Genomic DNA, 15,626 nt, shown 5'->3' on the forward strand with positions numbered 1-15,626 from the left:
ATGCTACATAAGCAAAATAATGAAACCACAGGGCAAAAATGGCAAAGTGGTTGATGACAAGGTGAAAAGACGGCTGCAAACATCGTGTCATTATGATAAAACAATGGTCTACATTTAAAAGCTATGCAATTACAAGAATGCTACAGACCTCCTGGGTTGCCGTGGAGACAGATTCCTGTAAAGACTGGTATATGACACTGTGTAGACCACTGCTGTGGGAGTCCGAGTACACTGTTGAACCGATGCCACTGTCAGCTAAAGAGACACAAACATGTACTAGGAGTATTCTGCTCCAAACACAACCAAAACATATGACAGAATCACTCGTCTCTTAGTTTACATGGTTACAAAATGAGTAAAATGACTGTAGATTGTTATGCAAACTATTTGTAAGGGAGTCTGTGACTATATTTTAACAACAGTCTGATATTTGAATATTTTTTACCTTTTCAAAAGGTAGGTTTGATTTTGTTTACTGTTTTTTAAAGAAGTTTCTTTCTAACCAAGGCTGCATTTATCTGATGAAAAAAATCAGTAAATAGAGCTTTCTATGTCATTATATTGTAAACTGTAATTTATTCCTGTGATCAAGGTAGAATTTTCAGCATCATTCCTCCAGTCTTCAGTTTCACATGATCCTTCAGAAATCATTCTAATATGCTGATTTGCTGCTCACTTATTAATAATGATTCATATTTAAACGAATGCAATAGTGTACAAACCTTCACACACGCACACTTACATGTGGTGGAGGTGGTCCTGGCACTGAGTGGGCACACGTGGACATGCTGATCCACCTCCGGCTCTTCAGGCTCCAGCAGACCAGGCGGTTCACAGAGGATGGGTACTGTCCCGCCCAGCACGGCCTGTGAGGCCCTGGGTGCCATCCTCTCCCTCCGCCACTTGATCAGAGCCACTCGGTCACGCAGAGACTTGCCCACTATCTTTGCATCGCTCTCATGGAAGAAACCTGACTCAACCTGATAGAAGGATAAAAGAGGGGGCTGGTATGAACACACATTTTAAGAGCAGACAGAAAGAAGCCAGGGCTCTGTTTAAGGAACAGAGGAATGTGATCACAGAAGTAAAAGGAAAACTGTCTTTGGAGGAAAGCTTAAACTAGACGCACTGTACACACACAGAAGAAAAATACAACCAATTAAAGCTGCAAGCAGCGATGAACGGGCCCTCATACCCGGGCTCACCGGCATTGAGTGGCTTTAGTAAAAAGGTGAACGGTGAGAAATATGCATTTAAAGTCATAAATATAACTGGAATATATTAAAGTATATTCCATATATGTGAAAGTGAAGTGACATTCAGCCAAGTATGGTGACCCATACTCAGAATTTGTGCTCTGCATTTAACCCATCCGAAATGCACACACACAGAGCAGTGAACACACACACACACACTGTGAACACACACCCGGAGCAGTGGGCAGCCATTTATGCTGCTGCGCCCGGGGAGCAGTTGGGGGTTCGATGCCTTGCTCAAGGGCACCTAAGTCGTGGTATTGAAGGTGGAGAGAGAACTGTACATGCACTCCCCCCACCCACAATTCCTGCCGGCCCGGGACTCGAACTCACAACCTTTCGATTGGGAGTCCGACTCTCTAACCATTAGGCCACGACTTCCCCCAATCTTCCTGTTGCCAGCAGGTGGTGCTATCATTATAATGGAATATTGGCCTTCAGATGTGTTCAGGCCAGGACTCTTATCGAACATGTGAAGTTTGGGGAAGATCGAACATTTTATGCTTGAGTTACAACAACTTCTCTTGCTATGGCGAGACATCAAATTTTGTCATGGCGCCATGGACACGCCCTTTAACAAAAACTGAAGATCTCCACAATTTAACATTGTACAGGCCTTTAGATTAGACTGACCACAAAAAATACATTAATGTCAAAAGATTTCTAGGAGTAGTTTGTCGCAGCATAAAACATGTCACTTCCTCTTGCCAGCAGGTGGCGCTATGACTATGACTGAATATGGGCATGTAAATCTGTTAAGGGCAGAAGTCTTATCTAACATGCGAAGTTTGGGGCAGATTGGACATTGTATGTCTGAGTTACAGCAACTTCCTTTTTCATGGCGAAACATCGAAATTTGTCAGGCCGCCATGGACACGCCCTTTAACGAAACCTCAAGATCTTCGCAATTTAACATCGCAAATGGCTTTAAATTACACTGACCATGTTTGGTGTTGATCTGAATACATCTCTAGGAGGAGTTTGTTAAAGTACAACCCCTGAAAATGGCAAAAACAACACCAATTTTGCAGAGAAAATTCTAAATAACCAACTTCCTGTTGGGATTCGGATTTCTTACCAAGAGACTTTTTTGTAGGTATTGGTGTGTTACATGTGTGTACCGATTTTTGTACATGTACATGAAACATAGCTCGAGGCGCACTCCGTTGAAAGTGTATAGGTGGCGCTATCGAGCCATTTTGCCACACCCGATGGAATATTGGCCTACAGATGTGTTCAGGCCAGGACTCTTATCACACATGTGAAGTTTGGGGAAGATCGGACATTTTATGCCTGAGTTATAACATCTTTTATTCCCATGGCGAGACATCGAACTTCGTCACGGCGCCATGGACACGCCCCTTAACGAAAACTCAAGATCTTCACAATTTAACATCGCACAGGCCTTTAGATTAGACTGACCACAAAAAAGACATTGATGTCATAAAATTTCTAGGAGTAGTTCGTCGCAGTGTAAAATAAGTCACTTCCTGTTGTCAATAGGTGGCGCTATGACTATAACTGAATATGGGCATGTCAATCTGTTCATGTTCAGAGTCTCATCAAACATGTGAACTTGGGGCAGATTGGACATTGTATGTCTAAGTTAAAGCAAATTCATTTTTCATGGCGAATCATCGAAATTCGCCAGGCCGTCACGGACACGTCCTTCAACGAAAACTCAAGATCTTCGCAATTTAACATCGCAAAGGCCTTTAGATCAGGCATACCAAATTTGGTGTTGATTTGAAGAAATCTCTAGGAGGAGTTTGTTAAAATACAACGCATGGAAATGACCAAAATTGCACAAAATTTGCGCATAATATTAAAAATAACCGACTTCCTGTTGGGTTTAGAATTTGCTCCAAGAGTCTTTTTTGTAGGTATTGGTGTGTTACATATGTGTGCCAATTTTCGTGCATGTACGTGAAACACAGCTGGTAGGCTGTTGATTTTCTTAGTATAGGTGGCGCTGTCGAGCCATTTTGCCACACCCTCTTCTGAATCCTATATCAGATGTAAATTTTCACCAGGTTTGACGCGTGTGCAAAGTTTCATGACTTTTTGAGCATGCTTAGGCCCTAAAAAATGCAATTCATTTGGGAGAAGAAGAAGAAGAAGAAGAAGAAGAAGAAGAAAAAGAAGAAGAAGAAGAAGAAGAATAGACGGAGCAGATACAAGAGGGTCCTCGCACCATCGGTGCTCGGGCCCTAAATATAACTAACGACAACAAGAACAATTACAAAGGAAAATAACAAAATCATGGTTTCTTTTGATGTGCTGTCTCTAATTCATAAAATTTGTTTATATTATATTATATTGTATTATATTTTCGCTGCACTACATGTTATTATTTTATTTTAATTCGTGCTGGGCAACGATAATATTTAAAAAAAATCACAATTAATTGCATGATTGTCTGCGATTAATTGAAATTAATCACATTGTTATGCACAAAGCCAATAATGCATTCAAAAGTAGTGTATTGTGCACTTTTTTCATTTAAAAGTATAAACTGCTATATGAACAAAAGTGCAAGAAAATTTTTTTGCACAAATAAGAAATATTTGAACTGCTAGTATATAAAAGGAAAACTGCTGTAAAAAAGCACCTTATTTGTTAAGTGTTTGCCTTGATCATGACATTATAACAGGCCTGTTCCTATCAGAGACCAGCAGGATCGCGGCACCCATCTCAGCAGAGTGCGGTGTGGGACAACATTTGATGTGCGGGTAGAGACTCGTGTGTGCGGGGTGCGGGAGAATAATTAGGGCTGACAGAGGAAACAAGAAAACCGTTGCTATTTATACTCATTGCTGCGAACATTACAAATATTGACTCATTTTCCCTTTAGCAAACAGTCCAACACATTAAAATGCTCTGATTACATAACGTGATTACAGCAACAAGATTTTCCAATCCAAATGGGTCCCGGAGGTCACATATGTCATTAAGTGCATGTTTGAACATATACAATACATATATGACTGGTAAGAACTGAAGCAGGTGATCCAGAGTTCCCTTGAAAGTGAGGGTGGTTTTCATGAAGTGTGGCCAAATAAAATGTTATGACGTTATGAGAGGATCAAGAGGAGTTCATTAATAAACATAACATCCACCGCTCTAACATTCCATTAAAGTCTTTCAGCAGTTTTTCACAAAAGAGACAGGAAATATCTCTAGATCAGTGTGGACAGATAAGATACCACTGAAACAGGAAGACAACAGATTTCACGGGCCATGAAACGCACCATGTTTTTGTGGTGTTCACATACCACAGATAAATCTTGTTTACTGCATTTACATGGTTATTTTTAAACTGGAAGCTGGATTCAGATTTAAGTTGTCCACACACATGCTACCTGACCGAAATGCAATGATTTCTCTTTGATGTCATTACGGTGGTCAGATAGCTGGGACACGCACCATCTCCTGTGCCACGGCTTCAGGGACCTCCTTCTCCAGGTCGAAGCTGAACTCGATGGCTCCTGCGTTCCTGTACTTGCCCTTCAGCTGGCGGGGGTCCTCCACCCACAGCTTTAGCGCAATGCACATCTTCAAGCCGTCATCCTCCTCCGCCAGCTCCACCCTCACGCCGGTGTCCTCAGCGAAGAACGCGTGATTCAACAGGACCTTGATGGAGTAACTGTGAGAAGAGGGTTGGTGGAGCGGTTACTGGACGTAAGAGGGCACAAAGTAAATAAAGTACAATGAAAATCATTTTCTTTCTTCTTCAGCAAAAGGTCATAGGCACATAACCTTCAGGAAATGCTGATCAACAACCTCAGAAACTCAAACTACTGTATATTATATATAATGTATATATATATATATATATATATATATATATTCTCCTTACCTATCTATTTGTATTTTTTTTATTCCTTATTGTGTTTTTTGTTCTGTCGCTGTCATTATGTTGCACTGCGGAGCTTCTGTCACAAAAACAAATTCCTCGTATGTGTGAACATACCTGGCAATAAAGCTCATTCTGATTCTGATTCTGATATTATGAGCCCTTTTAACAGCATTTGGGATGTGATTACAGTTTAAGCCCTGTCAAAGACTTGTGTGATTTATTTTCTAGCAATAAACATGAACCATTGCATTTGAAATAAAAGTGCATATAATTACAACAAGCGGGATTGGTAATGACCTGCAGATTCAGAAGTTAAAGGGGTCCTATGATGCAATTTACAAGCTCTTGGTGCATAAAGAAGATCTGTAAAGTTGCAAAGACTAAAGTCTCAAATCCAAAGAGATATTCTCCTAAAACGGCTCATTCTAACACACTGTAGAGTACCACTTGTTGTTTGTTGCTTCTCCGATCACAAATGCAGACATGGTTTTACGCAACGCAATGCGTAAAAAGACAGTACAAGTCATTATAATCAGTAATTATGTCCCCACTAGATTCAACAAATGCCTTGTTTGTAATGGGTTTAATTGGGTATTTTTTCTAATAGCGCCGGGACACACGACACCACAGTATGGTTATATATAGCCCTTATATAGGGCTGTCAAAAAATTGGAAAATTTAAAATATTTGTCAAATTTAAAATAAAAATCCACATTTGAATGCAAATATATTGCATTCAACTTTTAGGTGTGCATTAAGGAGGCAGCTTTATCAGTGGCATACGAGATGCGATGACGATGTAAGTGTCATTGCATTTTATTGAGTGAAAACTAAATTTAAAAACACAAGTAGAAAGATATTGCACAAGATTTAAAAATAAAAGCAATGTTTTCAGAATAGCAAACAATGGTCATGGATTGAAAAATAATAAGCGTAAATCAAAAAATGTACGCATTTAAAAAAAATTAAGAAGCATGAATCAAAACTTTAAACATTTACATGATGATTTTATCCAAAGCTATATATATGTCAGAGGTTGCACGCCTCTGGAGGAACTAGGGGTTAAGTGTCTTGCTCAGGGACACATTGGTGTCTCACAGTGGATTCGAACCCAGGTCTCTCACACCAAAGGCATGTGTCTTATCCACTGCGCCAACACCACCCAAACACGTTTAAAATCATATCGCATAAAAATGTAATATTAATGCTAAACTGTTTGACTTGCGCACAAAATCATGTTTTCCTTGGTTATATTTTTTCAGTTTTTTCTGATCTCAGACATTTTCTGACCATATTTTTATTTTTTGTATGCTTATGCTATTTTTCCCTTCACTCTTGTTTCCATGTTCTGCGCTTGCTTCTTCAAATGTTGCGGTTAGAGTTTCATGACAGCTCCTCCTCTAGCCAATCAGATGAAGAGGGGCAGTGACATCACTCCAACGCCTCATTAACTGCCGATGTTCAGTGTTGGGAACAAATGGACAGCTGGGACACATCTGCCAGCAGGAGGTGCTGTCGGAACGCCAGAAATACAGCGTGTTCCCCAGTTACAGTAGTACAGGAAGCAGCAGCGCTCATATTTATTCAATGAAATCACAGCCTTTTGAAGTTACATCTTCACATTCAGCCCTATCGCAATTCTTTCTCTTCCCAAATTTAAGACCTCTCGAAACCATAATTAAGTCTTTCTTGTACCATGTAAGACTTTGTATGGCACCATAGCACCCAAACGGCTCTGCTGAGCTGACCTCAATGTGCATGATATAAATTGGATTTTAGTAGAAAATATTGTTTGCCTTTAATTTCTTTCATGATGTCAAAATACTTCATGGTCTGGATTGGGAGCCCTGATACTGAGTGCACTCAGGAGTGTGTGTTTCAGACGAGAGCAGGGCAGCTCAGGTTCATCTCTGTCTGTACTGTTCTGGGCTCGTGGACATTCAGCAGCTCTCAGTACTCACCGCTCCTCCTTATTCTGACAAATACACTCGCCAATGATCTCTTTCACCTCAGGATCCGTCACCTTATTATAACTGGCAGGCTTCACCCCCTGAGAAAGAGAGACAGAGAGAGAGAGAGAGATTAAGCTGCAGTAGCTCAAGAGGACCAGCACACTTAGGTCAATTTTAGGTTGTTTGGGAGGAACAGACCAAAAACTGACTTTGTTGTTCACTGGTAATCTTTCTCTCCAGTGAGCTCAAAAATGGCTGCAGTTAGACGTGTGTCAGTGAGCTGAACTCTGATTCATACACAAATTGTTAAAACCAGATTACTGACTCAATGACTTAGCCGTAGTGATTCTCATATCAGTTTAGTGATTTTCAATGGATAAATAAATAAAAAATTCAGTCTGATTGTCACACAAAGTATCAAATTACTTTTTTTTTGGGTGGGGGCGGTGTATTATAAACCATGACAATGTGGAAAATATTTGTTTGTGCTCTGGATGGTTTGGGTTTAACCATCTCTTTGATGTCAGAAGCAAAACAGGAGATCTAAATACTCTGAATTTGGGGTGATATATAGCCTGGATGTGTTCTTGAGAAAGAGAACAACCCAAAAAAAAAAAAAAAAGATCTTCACTCCCAGAGAAACACTGATCGAGTTAGCTACTGAAATCAATACCCATCAGCCCTCTCTACACAACACACATGATTTCATTAGACCTATTAACCCAACACTTGAAATACTTTAAGATAAATCACATACAGAACATATGACTGACTGAAGAGTCTGAAGAGTCCAGAGCAATGATTCTCAACCACAGGGAACTAAGACTACATGCATTAAAATAAGACAAACCAAGCTTTAAAAAGAAAAACAAAACATTGTCTGGATCAAAATTATACATTTTTCTTTTGTGCCAAAAATAATAAGGATATTAAGTAAAGATCATGTTCCATGAAGATATTTTGGAAATTTACTACTGTAAATATATCAAAACTTAATTTTTGTTTAGCTATATGTGTTGCTAAGAACTTCATTGGGACAACTTTAGATTTTTTTTGCACCCTCAGATTCCGGATTTCAAATAGTTGTATCTCGGCCAAATATTGTCCGATCATAATAAACCATACATCGATGGAAAGCGTATTTATTCAGCTTGCAGATGATGTATAAATCTCAATTTCGAAAAATTGACCCTTAAGACTGGTTTTGTGATCCTGTGTCACATACCTGTATGTTGTGGACAGTGGGGTGAGAACCACTGCTACAGTTAAAACAGCTTTTGACTACATTTCAACTCCATAATTTGTCATATAAAAGAATAGTTCACCCCCCCCCCCCCCCAAAAGGAACAATTTTGTGATATTTGTGATATTTTTATCTACGCTAATATTAGTCTGTTTCTCTCTTGTTCAGAGGTCACCGTAGCCACCAGATCCAGTCTGTGTCCAGATCAGAGGGTCACTGCAGTCACCCGGATCCAGTACGTATCTAGACCAGATGCTGGATCAGCACCTAGAAAGGACCTCTACATCCCTGAAAGACAGCGGAGACCAGGACAACTAGAGCCCCAGATACAGATCCCCTGTAAAGACCTTGTCTCAGAGGAGCACCAGGACAAGACCACAGGAAACAGATGATTCTTCTGCACAATCTGACTTTGCTGCAGCCTGGAATTGAACTAATGGTTTCGTCTGGTCAGAGGAGAACTGGCCCCCCAACTGAGCCTGGTTTCTCCCAAGGTTTTTTTCTCCATTCTGTCACCGATGGAGTTTCGGTTCTTTGCCGCTGTCGCCTCTGGCTTGCTTAGTTGGGGACACTTCATCTACAGCGATATCGTTGACTTGATTACAAATAAATGCACAGACACTATTTAACTGAACAGAGATGACATCACTGAATTCAATGATGAACTGCCTTTAACTATCATTTTTGCATTATTGACACTGTTTTCCTAATGAATGTTGTTCAGTTGCTTTGACGCAATGTATTTTGTTTAAAGCGCTATATAAATAAAGGTGACTTGACTTGACGGCATTCTGACGGCACCCATGAACTGAGGTTAACACATCTTCAGCAGATATTCCTTTTTAGTGAACAATTCCTCTAATATTAAAGAAAGGGAATATTAAAAAAGCATAATTTTCCATTTTGTCCGACAGCCAATCCAGACAGATGAGCAGATTAACAGCGATGGACTCAACTTGAAAAATGGTGTGTACAGATGTCTTTCTGTGGTTGAAACAAGATTCCTACTGATGTTCATTCATGTTTATTTGGTGCTATAACTAGCAAAGAGGAAGAGATGATCAGTTCACGCGCTGCAGCGATCTGTCATCACACATTAAAGAGCCACGAAACACTATTCATTGTTTGAATTTCATATAAAATGACAAAATTTGAAAGCTGAGTCTTCATTTCATACATAAAGTAACCTGCTATGTCTTGTCTGTTGGCATGTTGTCAGTGTCTTCATTGTTTCACTGCGTGAGAACATGAGAGTGGACATAGCAACAGTAACTAAGGGGGGCGGGTCTTTGCAAAGGGTCAATTCCAGAAATGTTAAAACATAACGCTACAAACTGGTATTAAAGCAGTTGCTCATCCACCGTTTTCTGTGTAAAAAGTCATGTTTCTGTAGAGACTCCAATTCAAGGGAATAATATGCTGACTTTTCATGCTTTATATTTCCTTGTCTGTGCTCTATGAACATGCAGGAACATGCTGAGTGAATCTCCATAAACAGATCTCAAGGACAGACAATCACAGCGTTCTTCCTGGAATGAAATGATCACTGCAGTACAAACATGAGGAAGTGTTTAAGTGTGGTGTGACTTACACTGGTGACCTTGCGATAGATCTGAGCTGCGTTCTGGCACTCTGAATATGGGTATTCAGACGTGGCCATCTCCAGCATGCACATGCCAAACCCGTAGACATCCACAGAGTCATCGTAGTGCTCCTCATACATCTCTGGAGCCATGAACTCCGGCGTACCTGAGGATATGACCACATAAACAAATAAAAGCATGTATTTATGTTCTGATCCACAGAGAAACACACACTATGCTTTAATGGGGCTCAGTTTAGCTTAATCTCAAATTAATGACAAAAAGCTGAAGGTGGTCTTTGAATCTATAAGATGATTTTTCATCTACACTGATCTGTGAAATGAGTTTGAACGTGGTCAAACAAGTACTACACTCATTGGTAGCTGAAATAACACATAAGCTGGATATGAATGGACGGATGTCTGACCGATCACACTCTTGGCGAAGGAGGCTCTTTTGAGTGTGGCCAGACCCAGGTCCCCGATCTTCACGCTGCCCGTGGGCCCCGTGATGAAGATGTTGTCACACTTCAGGTCCCGGTGGATGATGGGAGGAGTGCGTGTGTGCAGGAAGTGCAGGCCTTTGAGGATCTGACGACACCAGCTGCGCAACACTTTGGGTTTCATCACCTTGAAGCGCTTCAGATACCTGGAGAAAACAAAACACAATCAGAATTATCTGTATTTTGCATCAACTGTGAACACTTAAATGTGTGTAACAGTGGCAACTCAAGAACTCTCGCTCTCAAAGAAAAGCTGTGATTTACCCAAAAACCACATACTCATCTTCAAAAGCCTCATGTCATTACAAAATCATGTGACTTTTTCTTTTTTGGGAATACTTACACATCTCAACTCTTACACATACTGACAATTAAACAGACCACCATAAAAGCACCCCAAAGGCAGTAAATAGTCAGTATGGTTCACACACTCTATCAAGTGTTTAAATTTGATTAAAAAAGCAATCCTTTTAAAACATTTTAAACTAACAAAATAACAATTTTTCAATTTGCTCTAGATTTTTTTTGTCATTTGCTCATACTGCTGAGTGTATTCTCTTTAATGTAAAGATTTCTTCAGTTATTACATTTCATTTAATAATAATAATAATAATACACATTTTTAGTGTGTCCCCTCAAGTTATTGTCTACTCTGTTATTTTGACTACTGTCCTGAAGCTGGCATGATGTTGACCTCACTTTCTCAGACAGAAAACTAAAAGTGAAAGTGAACACACACCCGGAGCAGTGAACACACACACACACACAGCAGTGAGAAGTGAACACACACACACACACACAGCAGTGAGAAGTGAACACACACCCGGAGCAGTGAATACACACACACACACACACACAGCAGTGAGAAGTGAACACACACCCGGGGCAGTGAACACACACACACACACACACAGCAGTGAGAAGTGAACACACACACACACACACACACACAGCAGTGAGAAGTGAACACACACCCGGAGCAGTGAACACACACACACACACACACACACACACAGCAGTGAGAAGTGAACACACACCCGGAGCAGTGAACACACACACACACACACACACACAAACACACACACCCGGAGCAGTGAACACACACACACACACACACACACAAACACACACACCCGGAGCAGTGAACACACACACACACACACACACACACAAACACACACACCCGGAGCAGTGAACACACACACACACACACACAAACACACACACCCGGAGCAGTGAACACACACACACACACACAGCAGTGAGAAGTGAACACACACCCGGAGCAGTGAACACACACACACACAAACACACACACCCGGAGCAGTGAACACACACACACAAACACACACACCCGGAGCAGTGAACACACACACACACACACACAGCAGTGAGAAGTGAACACACACCCGGAGCAGTGAACACACACACACACACAAAGCAGTGAGAAGTGAACACACACCCGGAGCAGTGAACACACACACACACCCGGAGCAGTGAACACACACACACACACACACACACACACAGCAGTGAGAAGAGAACACACACCCGGAGCAGTGAACACACACACACACACACACACACACACACACACACACAAACACACACACCCGGAGCAGTGAACACACACACACAAACACACACACCCAGAGCAGTGAACACACACACACACACACAAACACACACACCCGGAGCAGTGAACACACACACACACACACACACACACAGCAGTGAGAAGTGAACACACACCCGGAGCAGTGAACACACACACACACACACACACACAGCAGTGAGAAGTGAACACACCGTGAACACACTCCCGGAGCAGTGAACACACACACACACACACACACACACCCGGAGCAGTGAACACACACACACACACACACACACACACACACACCCGGAGCAGTGAACACACACACACACACACCCGGAGCAGTGGGCAGCTATAGATCCAGTGCACAGGGAGTAACTGGGGGTTCAGTGCCTTGCTCAAGGGCACTTCAGTCATGAGTATTGAGAGTGGAAGAGAGCACTGTTTATTCACCCCCCACCTACAACTCCTGCCAGCACCAAGACTCAAACCTGTGACCTTCGGGTGACAAGTCCAAGTCTCTAACCATTAGGCCACAGCTGCCCCTGAAAACTACTGTGACTTAACAATTTTGGGCCTTCTATTTCATATGTTTAGTCTTAGAAATGCTTAAATTAATTTGCCTGACCTTGACCAAATGATGTTTTTTAAATATTTTACATCATGTGTCCGCTTGGGACGTTCAGCAGAGCGCTCCTCACGTTTTGAGCGTGCCTGACGTCCTGAGCTCTGTCACCAGCACGATACACTTCTTCCCCTTCAGCGGAGACTCCCAGAAGTCATAGAAGCGCACGATGTTTGGGTGCTGGAGACCCTTCAACATCTCAGCCTCCTCTTTAAAGCGCTGCCTCTCCACCTTCGTCAGCTTACGGTCCTGAAACACACACACACACCCAATTAAAACAACCAAACACACACCAATCACCTGCTTTACTGAACGAGACAAGCTCAAATGAAACCACTTATTCAGGATAATTATAAACTTCATATAAATGTCACTGAATAAATCAGCTCAGTGTTGCTGCATTGAGGAACAGGCAGACCGTCAGCTCCTAAACTCATAAAGACCTTCTATATTGAGTGTCTCTTTTCTATACCTCCAGCATCCTGCATCAACATATAATCATACAGTGACACTTTTCACCACTCACTCAATTCCTCACATAACATTTATATCTATACTGCCATATTGGCAAGCATCTTCCGAGCAAATTAAATGTACATTTTTATCATGCGTAAAATTACAGATTAACATGGTGGATAAAAGCAGGTTTTGTTGTTGTTGTTGTTTTTTTACACCAATATACTATAGGCGTACTACTTACAGAACTCAGGTGAGTTTTCTAAGTTGATGTGCTGTTCTTGTAGGTCAGTTTAATTTTGACGTTCACTCATGGGTGATTCCTATTCAAGCGCCAATGTGAATCGTTTCACAGAGGATGCCAGGTGTAAAAAAAAAGAGAATATTCAAATCTCAAAATTGAAAATCGAATGCCAATCCACTGATTCGAATAATACAACATTTTGGTCCAGCCCTACAAATTACATACCCATTTCAAATCTTCCATTTATGTCTAAAAGTTTAGAAAAAGTTGTGCTCCTTTCTGCAAAAAAGAAAAAAGAAAAAAAAAGATCCCTATGAAGATTTTCAGTCAGGTTTCAAGCCCACCTTAGTACAGAAACTGCACTTATTAGGCAAGGCAAGTTTATTTATAAAGCACATTTCGTACACAATGGTAATTCAAAGTGCTTTACATAAAAGAAAGTAAAATAATAATGAAGAAAAATTATAACAAGAATAAAACAAGCAATTTTAAAACTTTTAAAATTATAAAAAAAATGACTTATTAGACATGAATTTAAAACAGTTAGAAAATGATTTTACATTAAAAATAAAAAAAACCCAGTGAAAATACAGTGCAATCAGTTCGGACATTGCACAGTGCTCCTTCAATAAAAGCACAGCTAAACAGATGAGTTTTAAGTCTAGATTTAAATGTGACTAGTGTTTTATCTAATCTCTTCTGGAAGCTGATTCCAACTGAGGGCGGCATAGTAACTAAAGGAGGACTCCCCTTGTTTTGTGTGAACCCTTGGTATTTCTAACTGACTCGATCCTAGTGATCTGAGTGCTCTGTTAGGTTTATATTCAGTGAGCATATCTGCAATATATTTCGTTCCTAGGTCATTTAGTGACTTATTTACGAGTAAAAGTACTTTAAAATCAATCCTAAATGTAACTGGAAGCCAGTGTAAGGACCTGAGGACTGACGTGATATGCTCAGATGTTCTGGTTCTAGTCAGAATCCTGGCAGCAGCGTTCTGGATGAGCTGCAGCTGTCTAATGGTCTTTTTGGGAAGGACGGTGAGGAGCCCATTACAATAGTCCATCCTGCTGGTGATAAAGGCATGAACAAGTTTCTCCAAGTCTTGGCTGGAAACAAAACATCTAATTCTTGCAATGTTTTTTAGATGATAGTATGCTGATTTAGTTACTGCTTTGACATGACTACTGAAACTAAGCTCTGTCTCCAGAATCACACCAAGATTCCTGACTTGATTTTTAGTTGTTTGACCCTTAGAGTTAAGATATGCATTCACCTTGAACACTTCATCTTTGTTTCCAAATGCAATGACTTCAGTTTTTTCCTTGTTTAATTGAAGAAAGTTCTGGTACATCCAACTATTAATTTCATCAATGCATTGGCAGAGGGAGTCAATGGGGCTGTAGTCATTTGGAGATAAGGCTAGGTAAATCTGGGTATCATCAGCATAGCTGTAATAGGCAATTTGGTTCTTTCTCAGGAGCAGGGATAACTTTATCACAGAATATTCTTTACGGTAGCACTTGTTTAGTTTAAAAGTAGACATGTCAAACTTTCTATAGATATATCCATGCACAGGCTTGCAGTGGTGGGTGTAATGGGAGTAGAGGAATGGGCTCAGCACACAGCCCTGTGGTACGCCGGTGTTGAGTGTGATAGTGGTGGAGCAGGAGTGGCTCAACCTAACATGTTGAGGTCTGTTGGTCAGAAAGTCCACAATCCAGTTGCATCAGTTATGCTGATTATACTCAACTATATTTATCAAAGAGACCAGATTAAACTTCTAAATTATCTAAGATAACAGAGTGTGTTAAAAATTTAAAAGATTGGATGACCATAATTTTTCTTATTAAATTCGGATAAGACAGAGATATTACTTATTGGACCAAAAAACAGTACACAAAATCTCTTCTATTACAATCTGCAACTAGACGGATGTTCTGTAACTTCTTCTACAGTCAAAATCATCTGGGTGTTATATTAGACAGCAACTTGTCTTTTGAAAATCATATTTCCCAGGTTACAAAAACTGCATTCTTCGATCTTAGAAACATTGCCAAGCTACGAAACATGTTATCTGTTTCTGATGCAGAAAAGCTAGTTCATGCATTCATGACCTCTAGACTGGACTATTGTAATGCACTTCTAGGTGGTTATTCTGCTTCTTCAATAAACAAGCTACAGGTAGTCCAAAATGCAGCAGCTAGAGTCCTTACCAGGTCAAGAAAATATGATCATATTACCCCAATTTTACAGTCTCTGCACTGGCTACCTATTAAGTTCTGTATCAGTTACAAATTATCATT

General features: G+C 40.6%; 1 protein-coding gene across 1 annotated transcript in view; it reads right to left on the reverse strand.

Moving 5' to 3' along the window:
* LOC132114624 (serine/threonine-protein kinase WNK2-like) overlaps positions 1-15,626 on the reverse strand; it is an 85,740-nt gene that overhangs the window by 49,081 nt on the left and 21,033 nt on the right. The window contains 7 exon segments of the mRNA XM_059522840.1: positions 149-255; positions 743-980; positions 4,683-4,902; positions 7,077-7,165; positions 9,902-10,059; positions 10,321-10,541; positions 12,697-12,877. Coding sequence (XP_059378823.1) covers positions 149-255; positions 743-980; positions 4,683-4,902; positions 7,077-7,165; positions 9,902-10,059; positions 10,321-10,541; positions 12,697-12,877 — 1,214 coding nt within the window.

This window comes from Carassius carassius, chromosome 34, assembly GCF_963082965.1.
Source record: "Carassius carassius chromosome 34, fCarCar2.1, whole genome shotgun sequence".
Lineage (NCBI taxonomy): Eukaryota > Metazoa > Chordata > Actinopteri > Cypriniformes > Cyprinidae > Carassius > Carassius carassius.